A 15,279-nucleotide genomic window follows, 5' to 3' on the forward strand; every position below is an offset into this window, starting at 1 on the left:
AAATGGGTGTGCTGACAATTAACCAACCTGTCTCGTGCACTCACTGCTACTCACAAAAACTGTTTGACACGCTGTTTGAATGCTAAGGTAATATTTGCCTTCAGGACAACCTTGCCCTGGAAGACTAATCATAAGACCTTAAATGCCTAAAATAAGCCTTTAGATAACAAGCACTCATTCAACTGGTTTTTATGACTGACCCAGTTTTGGTGATGAAGTCCTGACAACCATGAAAACATTTTGATATCAAATAGCATCCATCTCAAATAGGATGAAAGAAATTCCATCATTCACTGGTGACATCTTACATAACAAAGCATTTCAATAAGTCTTATTCATGAATGCAAAACACGCCCACAAACAAGACTTGCACACTGTCTAACCAGATGCATTCCCTGCCTTCAACTCCTGATTCCTTACACATTGTTCACTGCAGGGCAGTAAGGTGCTTTGCAGGTTAAAGGTGCGGCTTGTGTCCTCTGAACTTCCTGAATCAGGCACATGACTTGTTGCATGTCACGAGTTTATGACTGTTGCTCTCTTTGTGCCTGTGACTGTCTCTCTGCTCTTACTGTTGCTCATCTATTCTGACTGTCGGGGAGCTTGAAAGGTCACCATTTCTGTATATTACAAAATGTCAAACTTAAGACTTTAAAACGACCTGGGTTTGAGTTAACAAAAAATAATAAACAGCACCTGTAGCTGAACACAGGTAATAAAGACAAAGTATAATAAACAGGCAGGATAAGACAAGAGGAAGCACAGGAAAGTCACTGTTCAGGGATGTGAAATTTAACCATGTTCTGCAACACGTTTTCACATCTTAGTTCACTATCAAGGACCTCTTTTGACGTTTTAGACTTTTTAATATGGTGTGCAGCTACACCATGCATGAGTTGACACCTGGAATTAAAAATATCTTTTATTTTCTTCACCATTTACAAGACCAAGGATGGGCTTCCAAAGGGCAACACACTTACACAGAGAAACAGTAAACAAACATGTGACTCACAGTAATGGGGGTTTCCTCCGTGCCCCTCTTTTTGGCATTGGAGTCGAAGAGGACATTTCTGCCACGCCTCTCGCAGTCCTGGTAAACTATCAGCCTGATCTGACTGGGCTCCAGCTGGGGAAGTGGCCAGCTAAATGGAAGGAACGATAGACAGAAGAAAGAGGGATCAAGGGGAAGAAAATGAAGATGGAGAAAGCAAAGTGATGTAGAAAGAGACAGATGGGGGGTAGAGGAGGATAAAAAATAATGAAATTAGTACAAATACACTGCTAGAGCAACACTAACCATAGTGAGATAAACTGAATTAATGGGAAAAGTGAAAAAAAAAACATTTCAAACATTCTTTAAACACGTTTGTAAATTTGTAATTTGCATTTCTTCCAAGAAATTTGCACTTTAGAGGCAACGAGGCCACAATCCAGTAACAAAACACTTCTCAAAACAATCTGGTACAGCGCTGTGCCAAGTGGAGCAACAATACAACTTTATAAGATTTCTTGTGCAGCTCCCTGTGAATCCACAAAAGCCTTGATATCATTTTTTTTTTTTCCCCATATGCAGAAGTGCTCCCCAACACCTGAAAACAAGCTTGTAAAATGTTCAAAATCTGCTGAGTTTCTTTTTAAAGCTGGATAAATCACAGTTTGTTGTGTCACATTTTGGAGTCATGGTGGTTTGCAAAGTATCTGCCAGACATCTATAGGAGTAGAAAACTAGCGAGGCTGTTAGCATGAGGGAAAATGTAAATGTGATGCACTTGCACGCTTGTAATAAACACTGTTTAAGCTGTCATCCATCCCAGCGGGCATGGCAGAGCTTGCAGACTCCATGCCACAGCTGCCATTCATCCATCTCATACCTTAACCAGTGGGGAGCTACAAAGCGTGCCATGACAATCTACTACCCACTTACCCCTACAGATTTACAGTGTACCCAGATAACAAGCAGCCGCTCAGGGCATTTACGTAGCGAATGTAAAGATGACCGAGAACTTTTCAATACCTTCATTTTACTTTTATGTAGGAAAATTTCACTGATGCTTGACACAAATGGTTCACAGCTCCTCCCTGCTTTATATTCATTCAGTCAGTCAGGGGCCCGTCAGCCAGCATAACTAGCCTGCACTTGCACTGTATGGATTGAGTCATCCTTAATACTTCCCTTAAGTCAATGAGCTATTATCCACTGCTAGATTTGTGGCGTAACTAACAGTCACTCTTGTCGAACTTCTTTAACCAATTGGATGACTGAAATAAAAATGAAAAATACTGTCATTTACATATGAATGAGCAAGCTCACTCAAGTAATGCACCTTTTGTCAATTTCTGATTACACTAGTCTACTTAATTTTAGCAACACATTTTTAAAACCATTACAAAAAAAAATCCTACCATGAACCTAATTCAGATTTATTGCAACATGAGTAATTAAGCAGAAATGTATTAGATTCATAGCCATATTGAAAATTTGGGGTGATTTAAAACAGTTATGGACTTTCATTCCGGTACACTTCTTCTGGCAGGAGAGACTGGACAACAGTTAAGTAACAGCTAAGCCGTTTTTACTGGCAGCCTCAGTTCCATGGCTGTTGCTAAGTAACCTGCGGTTTCATTCAGCTCATCTCATTAATGATGGCCATCTCAGGTAATGCTGCGGAGGATGTTGCTGCACACAACTCAAAACTCACTGTGGGTGCTACCGGGTCTTCATTGAACTCTGGGAGTCCCTTCTGCTTTTAGGGAAACTCAGGGCCCCTGGTTGATTTAGCACGGGGCGATAAAGATGACAGGAGACTGGAACGACTGACGGACAGTCGAGGATTTCTGTCTGATCTGGCAGATAGATGGGTCAGGCAGATGGACACAGAGCTGGACCTAAATATAGCCTTTTATTGGGGAGCAGGGAGTGTCCCTAAACACAAGTGTTTATAGTAAATGGGTTGGTATGGAGGGGTGGAAAAAGAACAGTTAAGACCATTTGACTTGCCAGCATAATAGCACACAGAAGCCCATGTTTGAAACATGCATTTCAGTTGCTGGTCAATGTGCCTCAATAGGCCAGGGAACACCTGTGTTGATGTGTGGTTGTGTGGCTGACAGACATGGACTATGAGTATCACTCCCATGCATGTGAGCTACTATTTACCAAACACTGGTGTCAAAGCATAACCAGCATTCTTGAAGGCAAAATCACTCAGTCCTGCAGGGGGACAAGGAGGAGGGAGTCATGTGCTGCAGCCTTAGTGTTAAGTTGTGCAACCAAAGTCATCAGGTGCTTCTGGAAATACAGGAGTAACTTTTTGGGGGCCTCATCAACTCTCCATCTTCATCATCCAGTCTTGTAACTCACGTCATTTCTACTTGCCAAAAGCCCTGCCTACCAATACGGACCAAAATCACCATTTGAATTTAAATTAGGCTTGGTGGGCATTCAACCAAAGGGGCTACTTTTCACTATGTGTGTTGATGATGCACAGTTATGCCCCTGTCTTATGTTGTCCAGCTGCTTTAAGTTTGTCAGTGTTCATAAAACTTTCAGATAAAAAGCACAGATGAACCAGATTTGGGTTTTTTTTGTTTTTTTAAAGCAATAATTCTCCCTTTGGTCATGGTAACTAACCTCAGTGACAGTGCCAACACTTGCAGAGTGGCTTCAGATTGAGGCCTACCACTACTATAGCATTAAAACACAAATCACAATTACAGAAGATGGTAAACTACCAACAAGTGGCTTTTGACATTTAAAAAAAGAACAGTGGAAGAGTAAGGGATGATCAAGGCAATGACATGTTGTGGACTTATCTAATCCCTCAACACATGTGATTAGGCCTGAGTTTGCAACCCTATTCCAGAGTCAGATACTACTCAGCTAGTGAATGACTGCTCTGTTGTTGTTGGGCTTCTACTCCTTTGTTTTGACCAGCGGCTAATGGAAGTTAATGTTTGATTACTTTACAAAAACCAGAGCATCTTCGCTTTTTTTCCTTTTGGCTTGTATCCGAGGGAAGACCCAACCTCTTACCCAGTCTGAGTGTTACATGGGTGACGTAATACCTGCCTGGCCTACTTAATGGGCTCAAATTGCATTGTATGGGGCTTGGTCGATATTCAGCTTATAGCCTTGTGTGAGATTATGCAGGCGGCTGTGTTACTCTGTCACATGCCTCCTTGCAGCTTGACTGCTCCTTATCATGACTGGTGTACTTATAAATTTGTTTTAATGTGTGTTTAGCTTTTGTGTACGTTGTATGACTGGACTGACACACCTAGACAAAGGTTCTTTAAGAAAAAATATCAGAAATACAAATTGTTCAGCTATCATAAACTGATATAACAAAGTACGGATTTAATTTTTTCAGAGTTCAAATATCTAATATGCTTGGCAATGAACAAACTAGTCCATTGCTCAGAAGTTAGGTGAACCCTTTCAATACGGGTGCTTCAATTACAAAAATAAGATGACATGGAGTTTACAGATTAATCCAGATGGGATCTGCATAGTTTGACACCAAATTCAGTGCGCCCCTAAATTCTATCATAACAGTAAGAAGAGACAAAGTGAAAAGAAGCAAGAAAGGAAGGATGAAGGAAGAAAGAGGGAATAAATACTGTGCAGAAAGCAAGACACATGGCAGAACAGACAGAAACTTGTTTATAAGCAACAGCAAACACAGAGTGAAAAATATTTCCGAAAGAGAAAAAATATATAGATTAGGCCCACAATAACAGTAGGAGTGAAAGACAAACAACAAAAGCCAAGAACAAGCAAGAAATTAGGCATGTTAATTTTTTTTAAAAGTTATAGTTTGCATTAAAAATTAATAGATAAATAAAACAATGGAGAAAAAAATAATTAATTTTAAGAAATAAGACGAACGGACACTGAAACCAGAAACTCAAAAACATCTGACAAAGACAGAAAAGCATCTGAAAGAAAGGCAGAATCAAAGGAAAGGAGGAAGTATTCCATCAGTGAGCTTGTGACAGTCACAGCGCTGACAGAGGAGAGAGGGGAGTCATTCATAAAAGCAGCACATGACTTCATGACTGTTACATACTTGTACTGCTTTGACCTCGATTATCTGAACCAAAAGTCACTAAAAAATTCCCGCAGGTATGAAGATATTCATTTCCCTAAACAACTTGGTGTTCCAAAAAAAAACAAAACAATAATAATAATAATTTTATTTAGGTAACATTTGTAAATGACCAGAAGAATCAAGCAGGACCCTAATTTATTTGATTGATTCACTGTCTTTGCTTACCGAATTTGATGTCACAGATATGCAGAAACGGAAACTCTTTGAAGCATAGCGCCACCCATACGCATTAAAGCCCAACAGCAAACAGTTCTCTTTTTCTTGTCCAAAAACAAAAGGCATGCTTCACCACAAACCCAGTAATCCACATTATGCAACATGACCGCAACTGATAGAATCAATCTTGGTCGATCACGACTACGGCTGACGGTAAAAACCACTGCCTTGCCACTTCAAGCTGCTTATGCTGTCAAGCTGCTGCGTTAAAGTTGCCAACGCTCCGCCAGAAGATAAAAGTAAAAACATCAACACAAGCATTGTTCCCAAACATCCTTTAACTAACACAGCATGCTCGCTTGGATGCACGTCAGCCAGGTTAAATATTACCGAGTCCTACCTGGGCATCATTGCGAGTCTGCCAGTCTTTCCCCAGCCCTCTCCCTCTCACTCTATTCCTTTCGTCTCTCCTCTCCTCTCCCAGCCAAAGCAGGGTCTAAGAATAGCAGTGAACTAAATTCACACAACAACATGAGACTATCAGGTGATCGCAGGAACACTGTGTGTGCTGGACAGTACAGAGGCAGCACCAGCAGCGAGCCTGGACTGCTGACAGTCAGAAAGCACTGTGATAAGAGAGTGACAGTGGGGATTTGTTTGTGTGTTGTCTCCTAATCCCACTCTTTTTGTTCCTCTCTCCCTTGTGTTCCATCTTCACGCGCTTTCAATCTTCCTTTGTCCAATAAAATGTAAATGTGCAATTCGCCCTCTTAACAAAGAAGTGTTAGAAGAAAGAGCAGGAAAACTAACAGCTTTTAGATGCCAGATCTTGATATGTAGAAGTTTCTCAGATGTTGACTCCTTTCTAGACTTCAGCAAAGTAGAAGTAAAGTAAGCAGGAGGTCAGAGAGGAGGACCGAAATTAGCCGTAATAGACATAGTGATACCTTTCTTTTTTTCCTAACCATTAGCCTGTTGTTGATGAAAAGTCGTGTAGATTTATAAAGTATTATAGACTGCATAATATTCCTAGAAGCCTAGAAATTAGGGATTATTTATTTAAAATGTATACCAGGAGTACACAGATCATCTACATCTACCATAATTTTTTGCCTTCTAGGGATTTCACTATGCCACTTACACAAGTCTAATCAGTCCAGGCTTAATACCTCAATAAAACAACAACTGTAACATTTACCAATGTTTCAACATCTGATTCCAGCAAGAGGCTGCCATGTGTAGCTGATGCACTATTTGTACGGTTACATTTAATTTTTTTTTTACTTCTCCAGAAGAAGCTTCTGCAGGATCCTAGAACAGTTAGATAACTGATAATAGCACCCACAACACCTTTACAACATTAGTTTATCCAGAGAATGATCTTACACCACAGAAGCATAGGGGTAGGTTTAGGGGAGTGTAAACAGTATGTCAATGCATAGCAATGGTAGGTACGTACACTGAAGAAATCAGAAAACTCATTTGTTAAGGAATAATAAAAGGTGCAGCATTGGAGCAAAAGCATTAACAGTTGCTCTGTGAGAAGCTGTATACCGATAAAGGTCATTGCAAAGCCATCTAGTTTCCTAGACTGCAGTGAGTCAGGCATCAGCCTATGCTGACCTCAGGGACCTCTAGTTCTCTCTCCATTGCCACTGGAACGTCTGTGCGTGTGTGCATGTGCATATGCATGTGTGTGCATGCATGCATGCATCAGTGTGTGTGTGTGTGTGTGTGTGTGTGTGTGTGTGTGCGCGTGTGTGTGAGTGTGTGCTAGCGTTTGTCAGAGAAAGAGAGACAGTTACATAAACATCCCCACAGTCCAAGCTGCGTGACGTTCTTCCGGCTGCATGTGGCAGAGGATTTTGTGAGGTCCAGCAGCTTGTATTTTTAAAAGACATTTCTGTGCCTTTTCAGCAGCTAGCAACAGAACTCTAACGCTGTGATCAAACAGTTTTGGACCTTGTACAAATTAAGTGAACTACTACAGCGAGAAACATCAACCATCAAGCATTATGGCATACAACTTTTAGTCTTGTGCACATTTAGGGTAGTTCAGATGTCAGTGGATGTGGCTGAAATTTCATTTAGAGTGGAAATAGTATTCCAGCGAATACTGACATACAGCACTGAAGGGGCAACATATAACAAAGGTCAGGAGTGAAAACTAAAACCACTGACACTGAACCCATGTGTGACATCTAACAAACAAACCACACCAAGAGCAATCTAGATGAAGCAAGGCAAGTTTTCCATGAGGGCAGCCTGCTCTGTAGGCGATGACTTTAGAGGTGACCCGTCTTGAGAGACCATTGCGCAGCAATATTCCCATAGCGATATCCCAACCCTCTTGTACTGCCTGCATAGCAGCTCTGTATATAGCAACCACCTCAGTCCCTCTGTCTTGACGAACTGCCAGATGCATCACGTTTAATACACACATATGAGCCCGAGCTGATTACAGGCTATAGGTCATTCTGTACAGTCACGCGACCTTCCTATTGTGGTGCAGGTGCAATAAAAACAACTATGTAATGCGTAATTGGAGTGGCACTGAAAAGCAGTTATCACATTTTAGATGTATCTCCCCTCACATCAGCACCCTCTGCACATATATTATCAGAAATGCATAGACGCATTAATTAAGGTCTGCCTGCTGGATAAATATGAAACCTTCCATGTAGAAATCAGTGTAGCTGTGTAACACTATATGGGCTGAAAATTAACCCATAACAGAGGAAACACTCCTCTTCTGCTGGAGATGCCGCACAGAGCCAACTAGTCAGAAGATTCATCAGCAACTATTTTGTTAATAGAAAAGTCAACATTTGCTGAGTCCCCAGATGTGAGGTTTTCATGCTTGTTTTTACTGTAAATGATAAATTTATTAAGAATTTCTTTGGGTTTCTGATTGTTAGTCCTACAGGTGAGACATTTTTTAAATTTTTGACTATTTTTTTCATTTTCTAGATAAAATGGCAAATTAATAAATTGAAAAAATACAGAGTACTACTAGAATACAATGAATACTAAATTGGCAGTTGGACCTCAAGTCCCACTTTTTACAGTGGAAAATACAATATATACCTCTTGTCACACCAACACAAACACTGCACTTGTTAAGCTAACAAGTGTTCTGCTATGACTAAGTTCTAGTAAACAGCGATTCCCTGAAGCAGCTGGCCCACATGTCTTGAAAGCACCTGACTACCTGCATATCTGCTAGTTTCTATGCCGGTTATGTTGCATTAGGAACTTCTGCATTCCAGCACTCACATGATACTGACTGGGTGAAGATGCCGCAACGCCCAAACATGACAATACTCCCAGCAACCGTGCATTCAAACATTGTCGAGCTGACTTGCTCATACAGCCATAGGCTGATAACATCTGGAATAAAGCTGTGCTCTTTCAGCGTCATAAAGTGTCCGAGGCACAGTGGTTGTCAAAAACAGATCAAAACAAATATTACTACAGGTAAAGAAATACCAATAAGACAATTCTCCATATACACTCTATAAAAGAAAAGAAAATCTCTGGAGGTATGTATATCAGTATATTTTTGTGATGAGTGCATTTATGTTTTGTGAGGTAAGTTTTTGGTTTTGGGAACTCATTTTCAAAAATATTTTTATCATTCAAATTAATTTATGACATTTTTTGTTTGTTTTTTTTGCTTTGCACATATTATGTATTTATCCACTTTACACAAATAGTATGTGTACACAATGGCTTACTCATTTGTAACCATGTCTGAATCAGCAGCACATGACAGAAAGGGAGTGATGGTAGTGTTGACAGTAATGAGCGTATGACTGTGTCTCACATAGAATCACATGAACCAATCATCAAGCTGAACAGGGGTGGTGAAAGCTATGTAGAAATCAGAACACATGGTCGATTCAGCTTTTAAGATGAAATGAAGATTTGCCTTCTAATGTGCATCTTGCACATGAAAATGTAATAATCAAAGGGACAGAAAGCATTATATGATAGAAATGATTAAAACAAAGCCTTAAAACAAACTGTCAGTAAGGACAGTCTGGTGTCAAACCACCTCCTCAACCTTCCTCATCATCATGTCTTTCTCCATGTCTTGCTTTCACTCAACTAGAGACTGAAAGTAGTACAATTAGGGGATGTGACAAAGTGAACTTTTTGGTTTAACTTTAAGGAAAACTCATACTGCTGGTTCTCTGTGAACATGCAATGCCACATCACTGTGTCTGCTCTGTGCTGATTAGAGTTTTGTGATTTATTCAGAATTGCATGTAAGAATTTATATTCTTAAATTTACCTTCTGGGCTAAAGAAAAAGTAGGTATAAATCAACAAATCAGAATGAAACATGAAAGTAAATAAATGTCAATGAACAAATGCACAATAAGCTATTGTTGGGAACATTTTTTTAATGGTTCAACATGCACTGACTTATTTGTATAGATAGAAATAGGAGCTAAATATCACTTATCCTAGGAACCAAAGTAATGTATACTATGGACTGAATCCAGTCTACAACGTACCCAACTCAAGACATACAGTAGAGGCTGAATGAAGGTGAGAACAAGTCTCCACTGTAAATCAAGTGTAACTGAATACATTATGAAAATGAAGGTCTTTAAATATTTATATTTGTGGAGGAACCCAGTTCAAACTCTGCAGTATGTGTTGTCATGTATCCCTGCATTGTGTGTGATGCCTTCTTCTTATATTGTATTGTATCAGTATCTGTTGTAGAACTGGAAACGGATTACTAAGAAAACTAGTAGATTCCTTAGTAGATTATTGTAATTCTTGGAATTGTGAAAGGAGCATAAAATTACAGACTTAAGGATTGATTTGCTTGCTAAGTTCTCAATTTTTACAATGTATCATGTGGGTATGCCTATATGTCACTTTGCGAAAGTGCAGAAAAGCCTAACAACCAACCAGTCATCAGCAATAAACAAAATAACAAACTGTGAGGAGCTCACTATTCTGCAACACCTGCACAGCACTTGAAGTGATATCCTCACAAAGTAAGGGGACATGCACGCCTAACTAGATGTTAAGCCAACATACCACCACTCACCAGAATGCTACTGTGAGTGTGTGATGTGTGTGCAGCTTTTACGTAAAACTATATCTTTACCATGACCCTGCAGTTCTCAGAAGCCTGAGTGTGACCACTTAAAATAGCCCTGATAGGAACCTGATGACAGCCGCTGTCTTTACAGAACCTTGGCAGGCCTGCAGCATTCACACAAACAGACACACATGGAGAAGCAAGCAGCGATGCAATATAAACCTATAACGTACGTATGAATCCATAACATTAACAGGCTTTAAATACGCACAAGTAACTGATAGTGACAAAAGGGGATACTGTTAAAGGAAACATTTTAATTCCTGTTCAGAGGTTTAATGTAATGAGCGTAGGGTGAGCTTGGGCTGAGCGATTAGTCGATTTGAAATTGAAACTACACTAATATGCACTGAGCAAATTGCAAGGACAGTAATTTAGAACATAGACCATGTAGCTAGTCTGATCCGGGGTTTGAACTGTCATGTCCAGGTCACTCAGCAGCAACAGGACACAACAAATTATTTATATCCATCTCAAAGAACAGTCAATCTGCAATGGCTAAAATACGTATTCTTTATTTTAGCACAAAAATACCTCTATTTATCAAAGTCATAACTTTGTGCCAGTGACTGAGAACACAGCCATGTGATCGCCCAACAAACATGACAGGCGAAGATTGATGAAAGCCTCACATGACATGCTGAGTTATGAAAGTACACAGTGGAGGAAGGAGAACCTGGCTTAGGAGAAGATAGTGATCTGGTTCTAATAAATTTTTACAGTACATTTACCAGCTAAATCAAATGTTTTGCTGAGCAGCATTAGGGATGAAATATTCAGTACAAGCTTATACGTATTACCTTGGTTGTACAAAGAATAGTAAAACTACTTCGTTATCATACAGGTTGGAAGGTTTAACAAAATGGTGTGTAAAGGCACTTTTGCTTGCTTACACACACTCCCTCCTTCGAGTATCTCAGAACAAATGCTATATTGAGCTGTATGGCCCAGGTCAAGTAGGAAGTTTCCTCAGCAGGCTGCCAGGACAAGCAGTCTGAGTGTGGGTGGGGAGGACAAAGCTATTGGCTGACGATCAGGTCTCTGACTGGCTACAGGATGAGCCAGAAGCTCTCCGTGTAATGTACAGTATGCGTCCCTGGTCAGGTGCTACAGCCAGGGAAACAGGAGAGGCTTTTTAGGCTTTCCTCCCAGGGTCAGCCAACCTGCTGCCCTCTGTGGTATTCTGGAGGGCACAGTGATGTGCTGTGACAAAGTTCTGGGTGGGTGGTGCATTATGCAGAGCAACACGGCTGCAAACCAGTTAGAACTCTGACAGTTACTCTATCAAGACTTTTTGGGCTGATGCTTATATTTGCATCTGGATAAAAAAAAAGGAAGAAAAAGAATGTACAGTTGTGCATTACTATGTAGCAAAGCACCATTTTGGATGTGAAAATACACTGAAGGCATTTTTTTTTTTTGAAAGCACTCAACAAATGTAATATACATCCAGCTCAGGAGTAAACATTGAAGTCTGCTGTACAAATTAGAAATTACTCAGATCATCATGCAGAAATGACAGCTGCCCCCTCTAACACACTGTTAAATTGTTTTGTGTTTAATCAACCAAAAATTCTTGGAAACATCAGATTTTTTTAAAACTACAAATTCTTGCGGAAATAGAAAAGCATTTTTCTGGGATAAAATGCCAGAGGCTGTCATGTTGGTTTCTTTAATGTCTCAATTTAAATGAACTGCAACACCATGCCCAAACAGTGCTATTCATAATATCTGTATGAGTAACCATGAATGCAAAGGCTGGCAGATAAGAGGCAATTTTTACAAAATTAATTCTTTGGTGAGGATCTGAATATCGTGAACCTCATCATCTCTGCAGTCCACCTTTATCAATTGACTCGAGTCATGACTTGTCCTACCATCTCCTCTGCCCATCCTGCCCAATTCATGACTATTCAAATGCACCCATTGTCATTATTTATCTACTCCCATCACCCAGAGGTTTAACAGAATTTTGCGAAGGCTACCTCTTGCACCAAGTATTTTCTTCTGTCTGGACACTGTCTGCCTAAACCATTCTAAACTCTTTGAGCATCTAATATTCTTGTCCTCTCATTTACAAAGTCTCAAGTTCACCAAGTCTCTCTCAGCATGAATGTCTTCTAACTTAATGATGCTTTCTAGCCAATTCCCACTACCACCCAAGTGTCCTCTCCACTGATGTCTCATCACAGTTCTGTCTTCTCCAGAGCATTTTATGCTTGATGAATGGGGAGCTTATGCCAGAGGTATGAAGAGCACAGCTGACCACTGAGTTAACAGAAACGCCTGCTGCCTGCCTGTTTGCTCTAGGATTGATGCCAGCCAACCCCCTCAACACACAAACACACACACACACAAACACACACACACACACACACACACACACAGCACTTATAGCACTGGGTGCAGGGCACCTTTATGGCAGTGGAACATGCTCTGGCACAGGCATGGGCCAAAGTGCAAGCAGCACCACATGGAGGTCAGCTTGCAGGTCAACTGGTGAATATCTCCACCATGGGTGACAGGGTGGGAGCAACATGTTCCAATGCAAATGTATTTAAAAATAAAAAGAGCCCTTTCCCCTTGGTGGCACGTCTGACCCTGACCCAGAATGTTTGTAAGAGCATATACGGGGGACTGCAAATCAACTCAGGGAGTACAGAGTACCCTACTAGTCAGCTCAATGACTGGTTAATGTAACCTCATGGCAATTCAATAAATAAGTACTTATAAGGCATACTACTGTTTAGTGAGATAACACCCCTTGCTGTGGCTGCATGGCCTCAAATTCTGCAGGAGGTAAAAAAAAAAAAAGAAAAAAGAAAAACATTTTTCACATAATCTATTTTCACTACAGTTTAATCCATTTTTAAAAAATCTGCAAAGGATGCAAAACAGGGGCGATAGCGCCTTTACAATATTCAGCTGAAATTCCAATTTTGTCAGATATGTCTTTATGCCGCATTTTACTCAAACGGACCTGGCAGGAAATGATAAACTTTTTCTACATTATAACTTTCAGTGATATACAACTGCGGATATAATATATACTACAACCAGTACAGTACGAAAGTCGTGATCTGTCATGCATTTGTTCTAACCATCACCTAGTGTAAATTCATGGCGGTATTTGTCAAGTTAACACCAGTGCCGCGTTCAGTACTAAATCAGGACATAACCATCTTTCGTTTGTGCTACACATCACTGGTGTAAACTCGGCATGTGACGATATTTTTATAACACGCAAAAAAAGACCATTAAACACAAGTAATAATTGGATTTTCTTTTTTAGCAAAGTCCATCAACAGTCTGAATACGGAGGCAGAAGCCTAGCTTAGCATGGATCTGTACGTCCAGAGTGGCCGACAGAAGCGATCACATGTGCTCCCGTACCGAGCACACAGTGTGCTCCTCCGGCGGAGAGTACAGTACCGTCGGCAGGACGGAGGGAAGCCACTTGTACTTCGCTCCAAGTTATCGGGGCTACAGCTCAAGATAAGACACAAAAAAGCGTGACTGTACTGCCGCGTGTGTTTCTTGTTTTCTTTGCTACCGTGCACGCTGTTACCAAAGAAACACAAAAAGGGGACACGGGGGAGACAAAGGAGAAAGCAGGACACCGCTTCTGCAACTTCCAAGCTATGGCCACGCTTTAGCTGCTCGTAGCCACACGTCGGAACGACAGAAAGCGTCTATTATCGGCTTATTTTCAACGGCACACACATGTGTAAATGAGCCATAAAGTGCTAGCTAACGGGGTGAACACAGTCCCACCGAGACAGCGCGTGCAGCAGCCTCGCTAACGTCTAGTGGGTAGCATTAGCATGTTAGCTAACCGCACCAACAGGCACAACACACTGCACTTTGCTGTATTGATTTCAAATTACCCAAAATCTACAGTTTATTTGTAATGTGCCTACAAATTAAAAAGAAAAATCCTCAATCCAAAACTCTGTCATGTTTCCAGACACCGCGGCAAAAGTAATAATAAAAAAAACGCACACATCACGTACACACAAACCACAAACAAACACACACACACACACACAGTAAATAGGTACCTGAAAGCTGGGTCCTCTTTGCTACATCTCGGGGGCGGCGACGAAAACGCATTTCTCTTGTTGAAAAGTTTCTGGAAGAGAGTCGGAGGCATCTTGTACCAAAATAAATTTGGTACAGAAGGTCTCTTTTCTTTTCAAATCCAAGAGCAAATCTTGTTCCTTGTAACTGTCTCCATGGGTGTCACAGTCATATGACAGGCATTAGTCACAGGAGCTGCTTGGTAACCCGCTACATTTTTCTGATTGGCTGGCCGGACGCTGCTTCTACAACAAATTACGCGATTGGCTGGTATTTTTGGCCTGGTACCACGTGGTAAGTGGATTCGCTGTGTTGATGTTTTGTCGGGAATCGTGACAGCATGAAATTTATTCACAGAAATTATCAAGTACGACTGCAGCACACTGTCAGATATCCTTAAAAAACCCATGAGGAAAAAAAAGAATAAAAGAATTGAAAACAAAAAAAACAAACAAAAAAAAAACAGTGACATGCAACAATTTATTTATGCAGGCTATTTATTGTATTTATTTATTTTGGACACTTTCTGACACATATAAATATGTACATTTACACAAATGTAGATTATGCCCCCAAATATTGAAAACTTAAAATTCGTCTTTAGGACATCTTAACGTCACATTTGGCTTATGCTTCGTTTAAATCACCCTCTTAACTGATGCCACTGACACATATACCAAAAAAGCAAATACAAATACAGATTAAAAAAAAAAAAAACACACACACACACACAGACAACATATATTTCACTTCTAACACTGAAAAACACTCACTGCAAGGACAACAAAAAGAATAGTTACCAATCAAA

At 40.4% G+C, this 15,279-nt stretch overlaps 1 protein-coding gene across 3 annotated transcripts in view; it reads right to left on the reverse strand.

Moving 5' to 3' along the window:
• fnip1 (folliculin interacting protein 1) overlaps nt 1-14,664 on the reverse strand; it is a 41,061-nt gene extending 26,397 nt beyond the window's left edge. For 2 of the 3 annotated variants that reach the window (XM_008290751.1, XM_008290749.1), the window contains exons 1-2: nt 14,453-14,664; nt 1,013-1,142 (exon numbers count right to left, since the gene is read on the reverse strand). In XM_008290751.1, coding sequence (XP_008288973.1) covers nt 1,013-1,142; nt 14,453-14,544 — 222 coding nt within the window. In that variant the 5' untranslated portion in view covers nt 14,545-14,664. Of the gene's footprint in view, nt 1-1,012; nt 1,143-5,667; nt 5,842-14,452 lie in introns of those variants that run through there. The other variant, XM_008290750.1, reaches the window with a different exon arrangement.
• Between the last annotated feature and the right edge of the window lie 615 nt (nt 14,665-15,279).

This window comes from Stegastes partitus, unplaced genomic scaffold, assembly GCF_000690725.1.
Source record: "Stegastes partitus isolate 25-593 unplaced genomic scaffold, Stegastes_partitus-1.0.2 Scaffold693, whole genome shotgun sequence".
NCBI lineage: Eukaryota > Metazoa > Chordata > Actinopteri > Pomacentridae > Stegastes > Stegastes partitus.